The sequence below is a fragment of the Heptranchias perlo genome, chromosome 7 (genome assembly GCF_035084215.1).
Source record: "Heptranchias perlo isolate sHepPer1 chromosome 7, sHepPer1.hap1, whole genome shotgun sequence".
Taxonomy (NCBI): domain Eukaryota; kingdom Metazoa; phylum Chordata; class Chondrichthyes; order Hexanchiformes; family Hexanchidae; genus Heptranchias; species Heptranchias perlo.
Genome location: NC_090331.1, coordinates 52,882,366 through 52,896,831, shown reverse-complemented (window position 1 = coordinate 52,896,831; position 14,466 = coordinate 52,882,366). Strand labels below are relative to the sequence as shown.

The 14,466-nt window shown below is 41.9% G+C and overlaps 1 protein-coding gene across 1 annotated transcript in view; it reads left to right on the top strand.

Annotated features, from left to right (window-relative positions):
• The window catches only part of dnah9l (dynein, axonemal, heavy polypeptide 9 like), a 329,459-nt gene that overhangs the window by 264,875 nt on the left and 50,118 nt on the right, over positions 1–14,466 (top strand). Inside the window, exons 62-66 of the mRNA XM_067988173.1 lie at positions 438–572; positions 920–1,093; positions 5,453–5,688; positions 8,078–8,200; positions 8,312–8,516. Of these exons, the coding sequence (XP_067844274.1) occupies positions 438–572; positions 920–1,093; positions 5,453–5,688; positions 8,078–8,200; positions 8,312–8,516 (873 nt within the window). The remainder of the gene's footprint in view (positions 1–437; positions 573–919; positions 1,094–5,452; positions 5,689–8,077; positions 8,201–8,311; positions 8,517–14,466) is intronic.

Sequence of the window (14,466 nt, the reverse complement as noted above, 5' to 3'; positions counted from 1 at the left end):
ATGTAAAACCAGAAAGAACATTCTAGCATGGAACTATGTGTTGATTTTTTGAAGTGAATGCATGGGGGTGATTTTAACCTTCCTGCTAGGCAGGTGGGCAATTAAAATCACCCAGGTTACTTACACACCGGAAAGCCACCAGGATCCCATGGTTCTACTGAGAAAGTGATAAGGGCACCCACCCAAAGCTGGCGGGGTGTTTCATATGCATGTGTTCTGATGATGTCATCAGTACCCAACAGCAATTTTAACTGGTGGCCTGGCTCGGGAAGCCACGGTGAAGACAGTAGGAAGAGGAGCCGGGACCAGAAGAGGCCCAAACATGTAAGGTTTTTTTCTAACTTTCCTTTTAGGGCAGGAGTAGCAGTATTGTTATAATAGGGCACTGACCTAGATATGTCTTTGTTTTAATTCCAAATATTTTTCATTATTGAAAGGAATTGGACATGAGCTTGGCTGCATTGACAGCGGCCTTTGAAAGAGCCACATCTGAAAAAGTCCGTTGTCGGGATGAAGTGAACAGAACCAATAAGACGATTGAACTGGCTAACAGATTAGTGAAAGGTCTAGAGGTGAGACCATATAGAACCTCTTGGTGCAGCGATGTTCCGACTATTTTATGATGTGCTGTAAAATGGTTGTAATAATGCAAAACGGCCAAACTACTTTAAATATGTAATTACATTTGGCTAGCTTTGGTTCAATTTTTACATAAAATGCTGCCACAATTAAAATCTAAATACTGCAATGTAAATGGGAACATTTGTCATGATGTGATTGTTTATAAGATGTATACTGTTAAGCTTCATTTGCATCAAAATAAAATAAGTATAATTTACCAGTCTATCATTTTTTCATATTCTGCTGTGTGAATATTTATTAACCTTTTGAGTTTTTGTCCTTATTTTTCATGCGGTAGTCAGAGAATGTGCGTTGGGCTCAGTCTGTCACACAGTATCATGAACAGGAGAAAACGCTCAGTGGAGATGTTCTCCTGATGGCAGCTTTCATTTCTTATGCTGGCTCCTTCTCAAAGAGGTATCGGTACGAGCTTCTTCAAAACATGTGGATGCCTTACCTGAGAAGCCAAAAGGTATATATTTTAGTTTCCAGCAGTAAAGTGTATTTTCATACAACAGTTCCTGGAACCATTTTTATCATAAATGTTAATACCATACCACAAAAGTATTGGTGGTCTTTATTGTGCCTATGACACCTATTAACATTTTCTGATTATACAAAGATCATAAACAGATAGACAGTTCAAAACTCTTTTGCTCAGATCTTCTGAAGGCTTATCTCTGAGAACGGAAGCATATTTAGCTGATTGTAAACTCGTTTTTATTCTGAATAAAAAGCGGTAAATTTATCTGCACAGCAGTGAAATAGCACAAGCAATACAAAAATAATTTTACGACATTACAGTATTATGTAATTGGATTTTGCTGAGTCTGTCAGCTAAACTAGTTGGTTTTTTTAGTACATTTTGTACCAATTAAACCTTGCTTTATTTGACCCTAATCAGTATAATCGTGCTTTGGTGTATGGGTGTGCTCCTCAAGCTGAAGTCCAACTCAAAAAAGCTGCTCTGGTAATCTAATATTTACACAGTCTTCAGCTTCTTGCAATTTGTGATAGTTGTCTTTCTGTGACAGATAAAGTGGCTTTGCAACAATTCATGTTCTCCTCAAGACTCAGTTAGAATTCAGAATGGAAGAGGCAAATAAATACAATCTGTAATGCAGATGGTTAGGCCTACAATCTTGAGTCCACTTAAACCATCTCAGAGCTAGGCAAGATATAATAGATACAGTCTCTTTTCTGACAGGCTAACACCGCAAAAGAATGAAACTTTTACATTTGTGGATGATGACAATAATTAGACAGAACAGCTATTCTCTTTCCCCCTCAAACTAGGTGAGGAACCTGGCTGGGTGTTAAATTCCTGAAGAATCTCAGTTGCCTACTTTTTCTGCTGTGTCCAGTCCTTCTCTCCGCAATTTCAAAATTACCTTCACCTCTCTCGCTACTGTCTTTATAGGTCAGCACCTTCAGGGAATAATGCAAATCTCATGGTATTAGTTTTATGTATTCAAGACAGATACCCTTGCGTCTTGGCCCACATCTTTTATCCTTGGTGCTGCCCTGGCAGCTCAGGAATCGTATTGAGCATTTTTCAAAATGCTCCCAAGTCTGTTGTATTTGGGGTTCATTCATTTCTGTTGATGACGGCTGCCATTTTGGGGATTGTAGTCTACCCAGTTGGACCTGTTGCCTCTTAAGATACGATAAAACATTTTGAAGAAAATAAATTATTTTGGGATGAAAATTAGGCCAGGAGTCTGGCTTCCTCTGTAGTTTGCACAGAGCCTTGTAAGGGGTGAAGGCCCCAATATGTACTGGGAGGTGGGGAGGGTGCGGGGGAGGCCACAAATGGCTAAAGAACCCAGATTTAATGGCAGGATCTCTTCATTTTTTTTTCTGTTTCCTGCCCGGCAGCGGGAAAACCAGTGGCAGGAGGCCACAGCTGGGGACCCTCGGAGGAGCAATTGGGAGGGGGAAGATTGGCATTTGGGGGTGGGGGAGGAGGGAGGTCGGCAGCATAGAGAGAAGCTTGCGGTTGGGAGGGGAGAAGGTTGAAGGGCCATTTCCCGAATGTTTCCAGTGATATGGTGGTTCTGGCACCCTCCTCAACTGGCACATATGGCAGGGTTTACGACCTCCTGAAGTAGGTGGGCACCCAAGATGAGCCCATAGTGACTCGGATATCTGGCTGTTCTATTTAAGTTATTTCGCCTTTCTCTGACGTCACCAATTATGGCATGAAATGGCCTGAAATCGTGGGCGGGCATATCCCAGCACTTACTTCGGGCCCCATATGTTTTCCTCTTCTCATCAATTTCTTTCCTCTCCTCCTCCTTGATGGGGTCTGTATCCTCAAGCACTGGGCACTCTTCAGTTCCTTGCTCAGGGGAAACTTTGCATATATAAGCCTCAATAGAGAATGTCTGCAGGCCATTCACAGTGGGAGGGAACAATGAACCCAAGCCTATCTCCACCTAATGTTTCCACGCACACACTTTCAACAAAGGTCACTGCATAGTGATCAAGAATTTTTTTCCCCCCAAACTAAAGAATAATGAAGTGCCTGGAATTCGCTCTTTCTGCCCTTACAGAGTTGGGGTGAGACCTCCACCTACTATCCTAACCCCGCCATAACCCTGGTCCAGCTTCCCGGGCTGGGGGTCATTAAGCATTCATAGTGGTTCCTAGCAGGATTCCTACCAGCAAGTGGGAGTCCATCAGTGGCCCAGAGGAAAATCCAGGTGGTGTTGCAGCAGCACCTGAAGTGACAGGAGCCATATTAAAGGTGTCAAAGGGCCCCAAAGACTGCAGAAAATCTCCCAATGAATGCCTTGATCAAGATCAAGATCAAAGCCTTCAGCTGGTAAGTACTTGGAGCCAAAATGGAGGGAGAGGAGGCTGCTACAAGGTCCCATCCTTCCATCAGGAGCTTGGGGACCTTCCTGCTCCTACCTTAGGAACTACCACCAGGCTTTACCTGATGGGGCCCAGGGAGAAGCAGGAACAGGGGTGGATGGGAGGGAAACAGGCCATTTGCATGCGACAGCCCTTGTAGTGGCAGGTTGGCATGGTGAAGTAGCGGTAGGCCTCACTGCTCAAATTTGATTCCTTTTCTGCCAATTTCGGGCAAGATGTCAGAGGAAAATCCAGCTCTTGGTGCTTGACAGTGGCCAAGGGCGACTCTCTATCCATTCTGTCTGTGAAGAAGCTGTAGGCCTCTGCTTAGCACCACACCAAGATCAGAAAATCACTAAATGGTATCACAGGTACACACTCCTCAATTCCCATCCGGTATCTTTATTTAGTAGTACCTGGTTTTAATATGCTATCACACTGTTGGCATATATACAAATGTATGTATAAGTGTGTATATGTAACTAAGGCATTAGTCAAAAATATTTTATTAAACCATATAAACTATAATTCAGAACCAATGAAAATGAGTTCTCATTTTATTTGTAAATCTCAAATGTTCTATGTAGTATCCTTTAAATTCAGTCCGAATGTGATATTTAATAATTTTGAAGTTGTTTTTGGTCCTGTTAGGTTCCCTGCTGCCACCAATGCCACTGTATAACTAACTAATAAGGGGTTGTGTACATGAAGAATATGAGTTGATTCTCATAATTTACTTTCTCGAGAACAATCTTTTGTCTTCACCTGGCTCCTCTCCAAATAGTTTCAGCTGAGATTGGTAATGGCTTGAAATTGGTCATATTTATCCCATGGGGAAAGTCATAGTGGGTAGTGGCTACGTGACTTTGACTGTGGGATAGCTACATCATTAAATAAATAAATTTAAAACAGAAATAGACAGTTTCCTAGAAGTAAAGGGAATTAGGGGTTACGGGGAGCGGGCAGGAAATTGGACATGAATTTAGATTTGAGGTTAGGATCAGATCAGCCATGATCTTATTGAATGGCGGAGCAGGCTCGAGGGGCCGATTGGCCTACTCCTGCTCCTATTTCTTATGTTCTTATAAATATAACACAGAGGAATTTCTCTCCACATGTGGGGAATCTTAAGTTTAAACAGAAGCTGTGCCCACTTTGTGTTGACAATGCCACTGCATTGGAAGCTACTTTTTAATGGACACAAATGTTAGGTTTCTAAATATATCTTTAGTATAAAACTGTGAGAAACTCCATCATGAAAAGGTCTTACCTGTCTTATAAACTAAAGAATAAGTTAGTCCCCTAGTCTCTATCCTACATAGGTTGTAGTAACCAGTATTTACCCATTTAATTTGAACCCAGAGGACATATATATAATCTAATGTGCCAGTTATTACTCCAATACAAAAATGATGAAAGTGGGCAAATGTACAATTACCATTATTACCCACCCAGAGAAAAATATAGTCCAACCAGATGCATTCCACGGGGTGGTGGAAGCAGATTCAATTGTGGCTTTCAAAAAGGAATTGGATAAATATTTGAAGGGAAAAAATTTGCAGGGCTACGGGGAAAGAGCGGTGGAATGGGACTAATTGGATTGCTCTTACAAAGAGCCGGCACAGGCTCGATGGGCCGAATGGCCTCCTGTGCTGTCACCATTCTATGATTCTATAATTTTGGATCTTCCTTATTATGATAGAACGAAGAAATCTTTCTTTTAAAATTATTTTTAAATACTTCACTCACTCATGCAGGAAAAAAATGTAAAATTTATGTAGAAGAAATTATTAACTTCACTTAATGTGGAAAATCCAAAACAAGTTGTAGAAATGTTCTCTTGATTTATATTTTAGTCAGTTTAAAATCTAGCAACTATAGATGATTAAGCTTTAAGGGAAGCATTCCTGTAGCAAAAGTTCTAACGAGAAGCAGTTTAAAATGCGTTAAATGAATGAACTTTTTGTCTTAGGTCCCAATTCCAAGGACCGAAGGTTTGGATGCCCTCGCTTTGCTCACAGATGATGCAACAATTGCAGCCTGGAACAATGAAGGCTTACCCAGTGATAAAATGTCCACAGAAAATGCTACTATTGTTTCCAATTGTGAACGATGGCCACTCCTGATTGATCCTCAACTCCAGGGAATCAAATGGATCAAAAGCAAATATGGCACAGATTTGAAAATCATCAATTTGGGTCAAAAAGGGTGAGACGACGGCTGCTAAAGCTGCAACCAGTCAATGATTGCACAAAAAACAACAAAAGTCCATCTTTTAAAATATACCTCTCATAGAAAGGGATTGTCATCTACCCTTGATTTAAACTGATTTCCTGTCCTTTATACAGCCAGCAGCATCCTTAACTACTCCGATAGTGACATTGGGGCTGGTTTTGATCTCCCAGCAGGAAACTGGCGGGAGGTGGTTGGGGTGAGATCAGTGGCTGCCTGAAGAAGTTGGCGGGGGACCTCTCATTTACATAAGTGATGGACGCTGCCAGAATGAAACATGCTCCCCACTATGCAATCTGCCGATTCAGAGCAGGGAAATTAGAATATTGCAGGTTTTTAAGAATCTGCAGCAGCATAAAGAGTAGGTGCATTTTTTGTGTAGGAAAATGTCTCTGGCCGAGAACAGTTCCAGTGGGGCTTCAAGGTTTTCAGATATATCCATGGGGAGGCTCGTGGACAAAGTTCAGGTGGGGAAGGAGGACATCTTGGCAGGTGCCAAGTCAAGTTAATGAACGGACTTGGTAGAAGTGGCACAACAAGTGAATTTGGGCAGCATTATCGCCAGGACCTGGCTCCAGTGCAGAAAGAAATTTAATGATCTCATCAGGAATACAAAGTTAAATCTCCTCTTCACATCTCTCATAGTTCTGAACAGCCTAACCCTACCTAAACCTCTGCACCATCAATCCTTCCCTTTACTGCTTCCCACTGCTGTCCATGAGTCAGCACAAGAAGACGTTACTACATCCTCATAAACTGCTCCTGCCCTCACAGCTACTTCTCTCTCATGTCTACACTTGCAGCTTCTTTCTATTAAAAACACACCATGGTAAGCTGGCTCATATATGGCAAGGGTCAAAACTCCTGCCCATGGCACATATTAACGCACTTCCACTTGTTGCAGGAGAATCTGGCGCATAGCAGGGAAAACAACCAGTGCAGGAGGAGGTCTCCCCACATTGCATACACTCACCACTATGGAAGAGAAGAGCTAACCAGGGAAAACGCATGTCCTATTTCTGGTGAAGAGGACAAAGTTGCAGATATAAAGGGCCCAGCATTTATTAAGAAAAAAGAATGATTCTATGCACCAACAATTGCTAAAGATCTTGGACTGCCTGCCAGAGAGCTTCCAAAACATGTTGGATAGTGTAGTGAAGTCCACTACTCACTTGTGTGGTGTTGTTGCACATCATCAATGCTCTTCAGTCAACCACGGCTGTGTCTGTATGTTTGACACCCCTGGTGTAGAGTTACATAGAAATAAGAAGAGAAAAAGAGGGTATGGTGTGAAGAAACTCTGTGTGATGTGTCCTCCAGCATTGCCACTTGCCATGGAAATGACTCTCCCCTTGCACGTGATGTCTAGCATGTCCTCCTCGGGTGGGGAGAGGGTGTGCAGACGTCCTCCGGTTTCTACAGTCACCATCTGCTGCCTCATGTTTGCAATCGTCTCCTGTAAGAAAGAAGGGAATGTGACAGTGATAGCTTTGTGAGGTGAATGTGCCTGTCATGGTAGAAGAGTGCATATGTTGTGTGCAAGGTGTGAGGTGTGGAGAAGTAAGGGCTGCAATAGTGCTGAGAGTATGATGAGCAGAAGGAAAAGGAGGAGCAGGAAGTGGAGTAAAGTGTGGTGCAGTGATTGTAGGAGGGTGAAGGGAATTGGGGGACAGGAGTGTTGAGTAGTGGGGCTGCAGCTGGTGCAAGTGGGAGGAGAGAATAATTAAGATGAAAGGTAGGATTGTTACCTTGACAACTCTGGTGAGGTCATTAAACTTCTTTTCGGTATTGCAGACATATCCTGGGAGCTAAGCTCCTTGCATTGACCTCCTCGACCACCTCTTCCCACTGACAATGGAAGTGTTGCCTAGAGGGCTTTCCTGGGGGTCTGATCTGCAGCTTTTGCAGCCATTTTTCTATTCAGAAACATTCCCTCCTGTCTGCGGCCAGAGTGCACCTCCCCTTCAAGAGGTGCAGATTGCCGATACTGGCACAGGTCCCCACCCAATTTATGTAAATGCCCTAGCTCCAGGAATGCTTACAACGTCATAGATGCCTGGAACCAGTGGATGAAAGTCCCACACTGCCATGGTGACATCAGCAGCATAGGACACCTGGGTTTTCATGGTTTCTTCCATCTTTCCCTCAATCTCCATACTTCTATTGGCATGTAGTCTGAAGATATCATTACAAATCATGACTACCTATGGTAACTATTTAAAGAATAAGGAATACTATGCAAAAAGGAGGATTAATCCACTTTTTTGATTGGTTCTTGTAGTTTAAATATTATTTATATCATTAAACTAATTGCAGATCTCACAGATCTTCCATTTACAATCTCGTGGTTCCATTTTTTTTTTAGGTATGTGGATATTATAGAACAAGCACTTGTTGTGGGAGACCCTGTTTTAATAGAAAACATAGAAGAGACAATTGATCCTGTGCTTGATCCATTACTTGGCAGACACACCATTAAGAAAGGAAGGTAGTATTAAGTTGGAATCTTAATGAGTTTTAATTAAGCATGAGCTTGTAATTTATGTTTGGATAAAATAGAAATACAGAATTGTAACACAGTTGATTCTTATTTTCAAAGGTGCATTAGAGTTGGAGATAAGGAATGTATGTTCCATCCCAATTTCCATCTAATTCTACACACCAAATTGGCTAATCCTCACTACAAACCTGAAATACAGGCACAGACGACTCTGATTAACTTTACAGTCACCCGTGATGGCTTAGAAGACCAGCTACTTGCAGAGGTGGTGAGCCTCGAAAGACCTGATCTGGAAGAGCTGAAGGTAATCCTTGTGCCTTCTCCTTTCTGAACAACAACTAGGTAATAAAAACAGAAAATGCTGGAAACACACAGCCGGTCAGGCAGCATCTATGGAGAAATAATTAACATTTCAGGTCACTGAAATGTTAACTCTGTTTCTCTCCCCACAGATGCTGCCTAACCAGATGAGTGTTTCCAGCATTTTCTGTTCTTATTTCAGATTTCCAGCATTGGCAATAATTTGCTTTTGTACAATAACTAGATGACAATTAGGAAAAAAGGAGCATTCCCATTGGATGAGAAATATTTTAAAGCTCACAAATACCAAAAAGCCAAGCAATGAATTCACTCAAAATATTTTTTCTAATTGGTTTCAGTCCCATCTTGATTTCTCCTTGAGGCTAAGATATAGTCTTAAAAATAAAATACCTAACATAATACATACATAAAAGAGGAACAATGTCTTAAAATAATTTGGTAATGCTGTATCACAACAGCTGTAAACAACACTTATACTTGGGGGTACTATCGCAGAATATTACAATGTTTTTAGATTACTTCATGGCCAGGTTCAAGAAATTAGGAGCTTGAGTCTATTTTTCCCTAATCTATCTGCGTGAAAGGTAACATATCAGACTCACAGCTTCTGATGTTTCATGCAAGCAATTATACATGCCGACAAAATATGGAGGATGATTTCTTTTGTGCCCTGAGTGTAGCAAAATCATCAAAAATCTTAATAAATATGATTATGATTTTGCCACACCTAGTGTACAGAGAAGATCTTCCTCCAACATTTTATACTGCACATGCTCCGTGTTTAATCTGCATAGCCCAACTTAAGTACTAACATTCAATACAATTTAAATATTGCAAATTATGAGTTTAAATTTTAGAGTAATAATAAATAATGTTGACTTTTTACTGAAACGAGTGATTGTCAATAATTATGTAAAACTAATTTAGATTTTCATTGCAAAACAACATTATATAATAACACTGTGCATTGTATGTTATAATACTTCTCTGTCTCTAAACTCACATATCCTCCAATCCACTGTGAGCAATGTCATGGGAGATCCGCTGGGTAACCTAAATTTTAGAGCATCTGAGTTCAGATCAACACCCTAACTACAAACTCATTCATCATTTGGTAATTAAAATTACATAACCTAATTGGATTCTAAGCTTAATAAATATTACTTCTGGTTAATGCCTCAGATTCTAAGAATATGGGTCATTTCTTCATTTTTAGGTATTAAGGCACTTTAGACAATAATGTGACAATAAATGCATTCACTTACCGCTTTGGTGGTAACCCTACAAATTTAGACAAATATTGTCTTAGATTACTGCTGACTGGTTGCAATCTGATATGGATAGCTGAAAAGAAACTGAAATGCAATAAACTACGATCCCAAGCACATCAGGAATGATCTGAAGCACTTAAGTAAACATTTGCATGGGCAGAGCACATGATCGCCAAGCACACCAAAACACTATGGGGTTGAATTTCCATTGGGGTTCTCCTAATTGACTGCCCTAACTTGAGCAGTTAGATCTGTGGAAACCCCAGAGAAATGGTGTAAATGCTAGATACTTCCATTGTTCCAGGATTTCCAAAGATTCTTCCACCAAAGTTAGGACAACCCCTACAGAAATGAATGGCACATGCGAGCAGGAATTATATCGCCACAATCCTAGTATCTGCTAAGTGTGAAATACTTTTTTAAACAATTAACGTGTATCGTAAATATAATTTTAATGTGCTTTTATATTGTGCAAGAACTGTACTAGTGCTGTCGGCTCTCGATATACAGGTTGTACAGCTACTAGCAACACCAAAACAAACTTCCACTGTTCGCAAAGGCCAGATGCTGGAAAGAAATGGTTTAGGAAAAAAAACAGGCAAGTCTATTTTTAATTTGCTGCCATCTGTGCAAGACCACACATTGGGAGCTGGCAACATTGGAACAGGTCATATGCAGTATAAAAGTAGCTTAAAACATTATTTGTAACATCAACTTTAATCAGTTTACTGATAGTTTATTAAATAATTAATACGGGTACATAAAAACCTTAGTCGATATTCTTCACACTTGAAGGGCACATGTTATTCTCCGCCTTTCTGGTATCTGCAGTAATCTTTTTTCCATTTCCATGATGTGTTTAACTTCAAATCATAAATTGAAGACTCTTGTCTGCAATGAGGTGTTGCTTCATTGAACTCCACTGCACTACAAGATTATAACTCTCTTGAAAAACAATAATGAGACACAATAGGGGAAAATTCAGTGGCATGTAATGATTCTAGGAACTGGGCTATTGGGTAGGAAGAGTTGTGGCTCCTTCCATTTCTAGGAAGGGCAAGAGGAAGCTGGCAAAGCCTATAATGTTCTTAGAGCGAGCGACTGAAGATGAAGTGCTGTTGCAGATGCTGATTTGCATCATTGTTATGGGTTCGTATTAAATATATTCTGTTCTGTTCATCTAACCATGTTTAGAGCTTTCTGTGGAAGAAGCTAAGGACACTATAGCAAGTAATTAAATAGGTCTCCCGAGACTCTTGAGTTGGAATCTTCAGCGGCCACTGAAGTCTTCACTTGTGTCTTTATTGATTCTTCCCTAAGCTTGGCAGTCAGTTCTGAAAGGTATAAATGAACTGATGTGATAATTTTTTCTCTATCTTTTGCACATATTGGGAATGATTTTGACCCCAAGCCGGGAAGGGGGCGGGGTCAAATTGAGGACGGGAAACCCAGAAGTACGGGTTTCCCGGACATCCTTACATTTTGACGTAAAGATGTCTATTTTTTTTGCCGCTTTGCCATCCGACTGACCGGCCTGATTGACAGGTTGGTCTCAGTCGGATGGGAGAGCAGCCAGGGAGAGGACATGTTCAGGTAAGTCTTTGATTGTATGGGTGGGAGGGGGGGGGGTGCATGGGGGCATGGGTGGAGACAGGGCACTGATGGGCATGATTGGGAACCGGGGCACCAGTGGGCATGGGGTCATGGGGGAGGAGTCAGTCATGGGGGGAGGGATCAGGGGTCATCGTGGGGATCATTGGGCGGGATCAGGGAGAGGTCCGCGATCATTGGTTGGGGGACGTCGCGGGGGCCTGCGATCATTGGGGAGATCGGGGGTCATCACAGGGGTCCGCAATAGTTGGGGGGGTCGGGGGTCATCGTGGGGGTCCACAATCATTGGGGCAGGGATCGGGAGAGGTCCGTGATCATTGGTGGGGGCGGGTGGGGGCATCACGGGGGGCCGCGATCGTTGGAGGGATCGGGGTCATTGCAGGGGTCCGTGATCATTGGGGGTGCGGGGGTCCACTATTGTTGGGGGAATCGGGGATTGGGGGGGTCCAGGATCGAGGGGGAGAGGCTCACAATCGCTGGGGGGGTCGCTGCAGGTAGGCTTGTTGGGCCTTGGGGAAGCACTCCTGCTCCTCCGGGCCCACAAGCTGTACCAGAAAGGCACTTACCTGCAGTTTCAAGCCTTCTCGCCTCCTTTCACGTGGCTTGAAGGAGAAGGCCCGGGAATCCCGGCCACCAGAGGTTGAAATCGCAAATTCTGCAAAAATGGAGACCCGCAACCTCCTTAAAAGGTTTTAGTCACCAACCTGTCTCCTGGCAGTGGGTTGGTCGTCCGCCACTCATCCCGCCCCATCTCAGATTTAAATTTAGCAATTGTGCTAGTATCAATTGCCGTTTGCGGAAGAGAGTTCCAAACTTCTACCATCCTTTGTGTGTAGAAATATTTTCTAATCTCGCTCCTGAAAGGTCTGGCTCTAATTTTTAGACTGTGCCCCCTGCTCCTAGAATCTCCAACCAGCGGAAATAGTTTCTCTCTATCCACCCTATCCGTTCCCCTTAATATCTTATAAACTTCGATCAGATCACCCCTTAACCTTCGAAACTCTAGAGAATACAACCCCAATTTGTGTAATCTCTCCTCGTAACTTAAACCTTGAAGTTCGGGTATCATTCTAGTAAACCTACGCTGCACTCCCTCCAAGGCTAATATGTCCTTCCGAAGGTGCAGTGCCCAGGTGCGGTCTAACCAGGGTTTTGTATAGCTGCAGCATAACTTCTGCCCCCTTGTACTCCAGTCCTCTAGATATAAAGGCCAGCATTCCATTAGCCTTCTTGATTATTTTCTGCACCTGTTCATGACACTTCAATGATCTATGTACCTGAACCCCTAAGTCCCTTTGGAAATCCACAGTTTTTAACTTTTTACCATTTAGAAAGTACCCTGTTCTATCCTTTTTTGATCCAAAGTGGATGACCTCACATTTGTCTACATTGAATTCCATTTGCCACAATTTTGCCCATTCACCTAATCTATCAATATCGCTTTGTAATTTTATGTTTTCATCTACACTGCTTAAAATGCCACCAATCTTTGTGTCATCGGCAAACTTAGATATGAGACTTTCTATGCCTTCATCTGAGTCATTAATAAATATTGTGAATAATTGAGGCCCCAAGACAGATCCCTGCGGGACTCCACTAGTCACATCCTGCCAATGTGAATACTTACCCATTATCCCTACTCTCTGTCGCCTTTCACTCAGCCAACTTCCTAACCAAGTCTGTACTTTTCCCTCGATTCCATGGGCTTCTAACTTAGCTAACAGTCTCTTATGTGGGACCTTATCAAATGCCTTCTGGAAGTCCATATAAATAACATTCATTGACATTCCCCTGTCCACTACTTTAGTCACCTCTTCAAAAAATTCAATCATGTTTGTCAGGCACGACTTACCTTTCACAAATCCATGCTGGCTCTCCCTGATTAACTGAAAATTCTCGAGGTGTTCAGTCACCCTATCCTTAATTATAGACTCCAGCAATTTCCCCACAACAGATGTCAGGCTAACTGGTCTATAATTCCCCGGTTTCCCTCTCTCTCCTTTCTTAAAAAGCGGAGTGACATGTGCAATTTTCCAATCTAGAGAGACAGTTCCTGAATCTAGAGAACTTTGAAAGATTATACTTAGGGCATCTGCAATCTGCTCACCTACTTCCTTTAAAACCCTGGGATGGAAACCATCTGGTCCTGGGGATTTGTCACTCTTTAGTGTTATTATTTTCTTCATTTACTGTTGCTTTACTTACGTTAATTTTATCGAGTCACTGTCCCCGATTCAATATTAGTTTTCTTGGGATTTCCGGCATGCTATCCTCTTTTTCTACTGTAAATACTGACGCAAAGTAATCGTTCAACATGTCCGCCATTTCCCCATTGTCAATGACAATATCCCCACTTTCAGTATTTAAGGGGCCAACACTGCTCCTGACCACCCTCTTTTTCCTAATATAACTTTCCTAATTTCAATGCTAAAATCATGCTCATTGTTTCACTTTTGAATAGAATTACCACAGCATTTCAAAAATCATCCAAACAAATTTGGACTTTTTACTCCGATATTAATTTTTCCTTTCTATTTACTTCATACATGCAAGTGCAGGAAAATCTTCGGTTTTATAAACAGAGGCATACAGTACAAGAACGAAGTGGTTGTGATAGTGGTTTAGCCTCAGTTAGAGTACTGTTCATTATAGAATGGACATTACAGCCATAGAGAGCATACAGTGAAGATTCATCAGGATGTTACCAGGAATAAGAAACTAGTTTTCAGGAGAGACTTGAGACATTGGTACTATTTCCACTAAAGTACAGAAGGCTAAGAGAAGATTTAGTACAGCTTTTAAAATGTACAAATGTGCAGGTCCTTGTCCAGAAAAAGATGTGGAGATGCCAGTGATGGACTGGGGTGGACAAATGTAAGGAGATGCACAACATCCAGTTATAGTCCAACAGCTTTATTTGAAATCACAAGCTTTCGGAGCTTTGCTCCTTCGTCAGGTGAAGTGAAGAGATTCATATAGGCACAACATATATAGTCAGAGAACAATGCCTGGTGATTACAGATAATCTTTCTAACTGCCCTTTATCACACC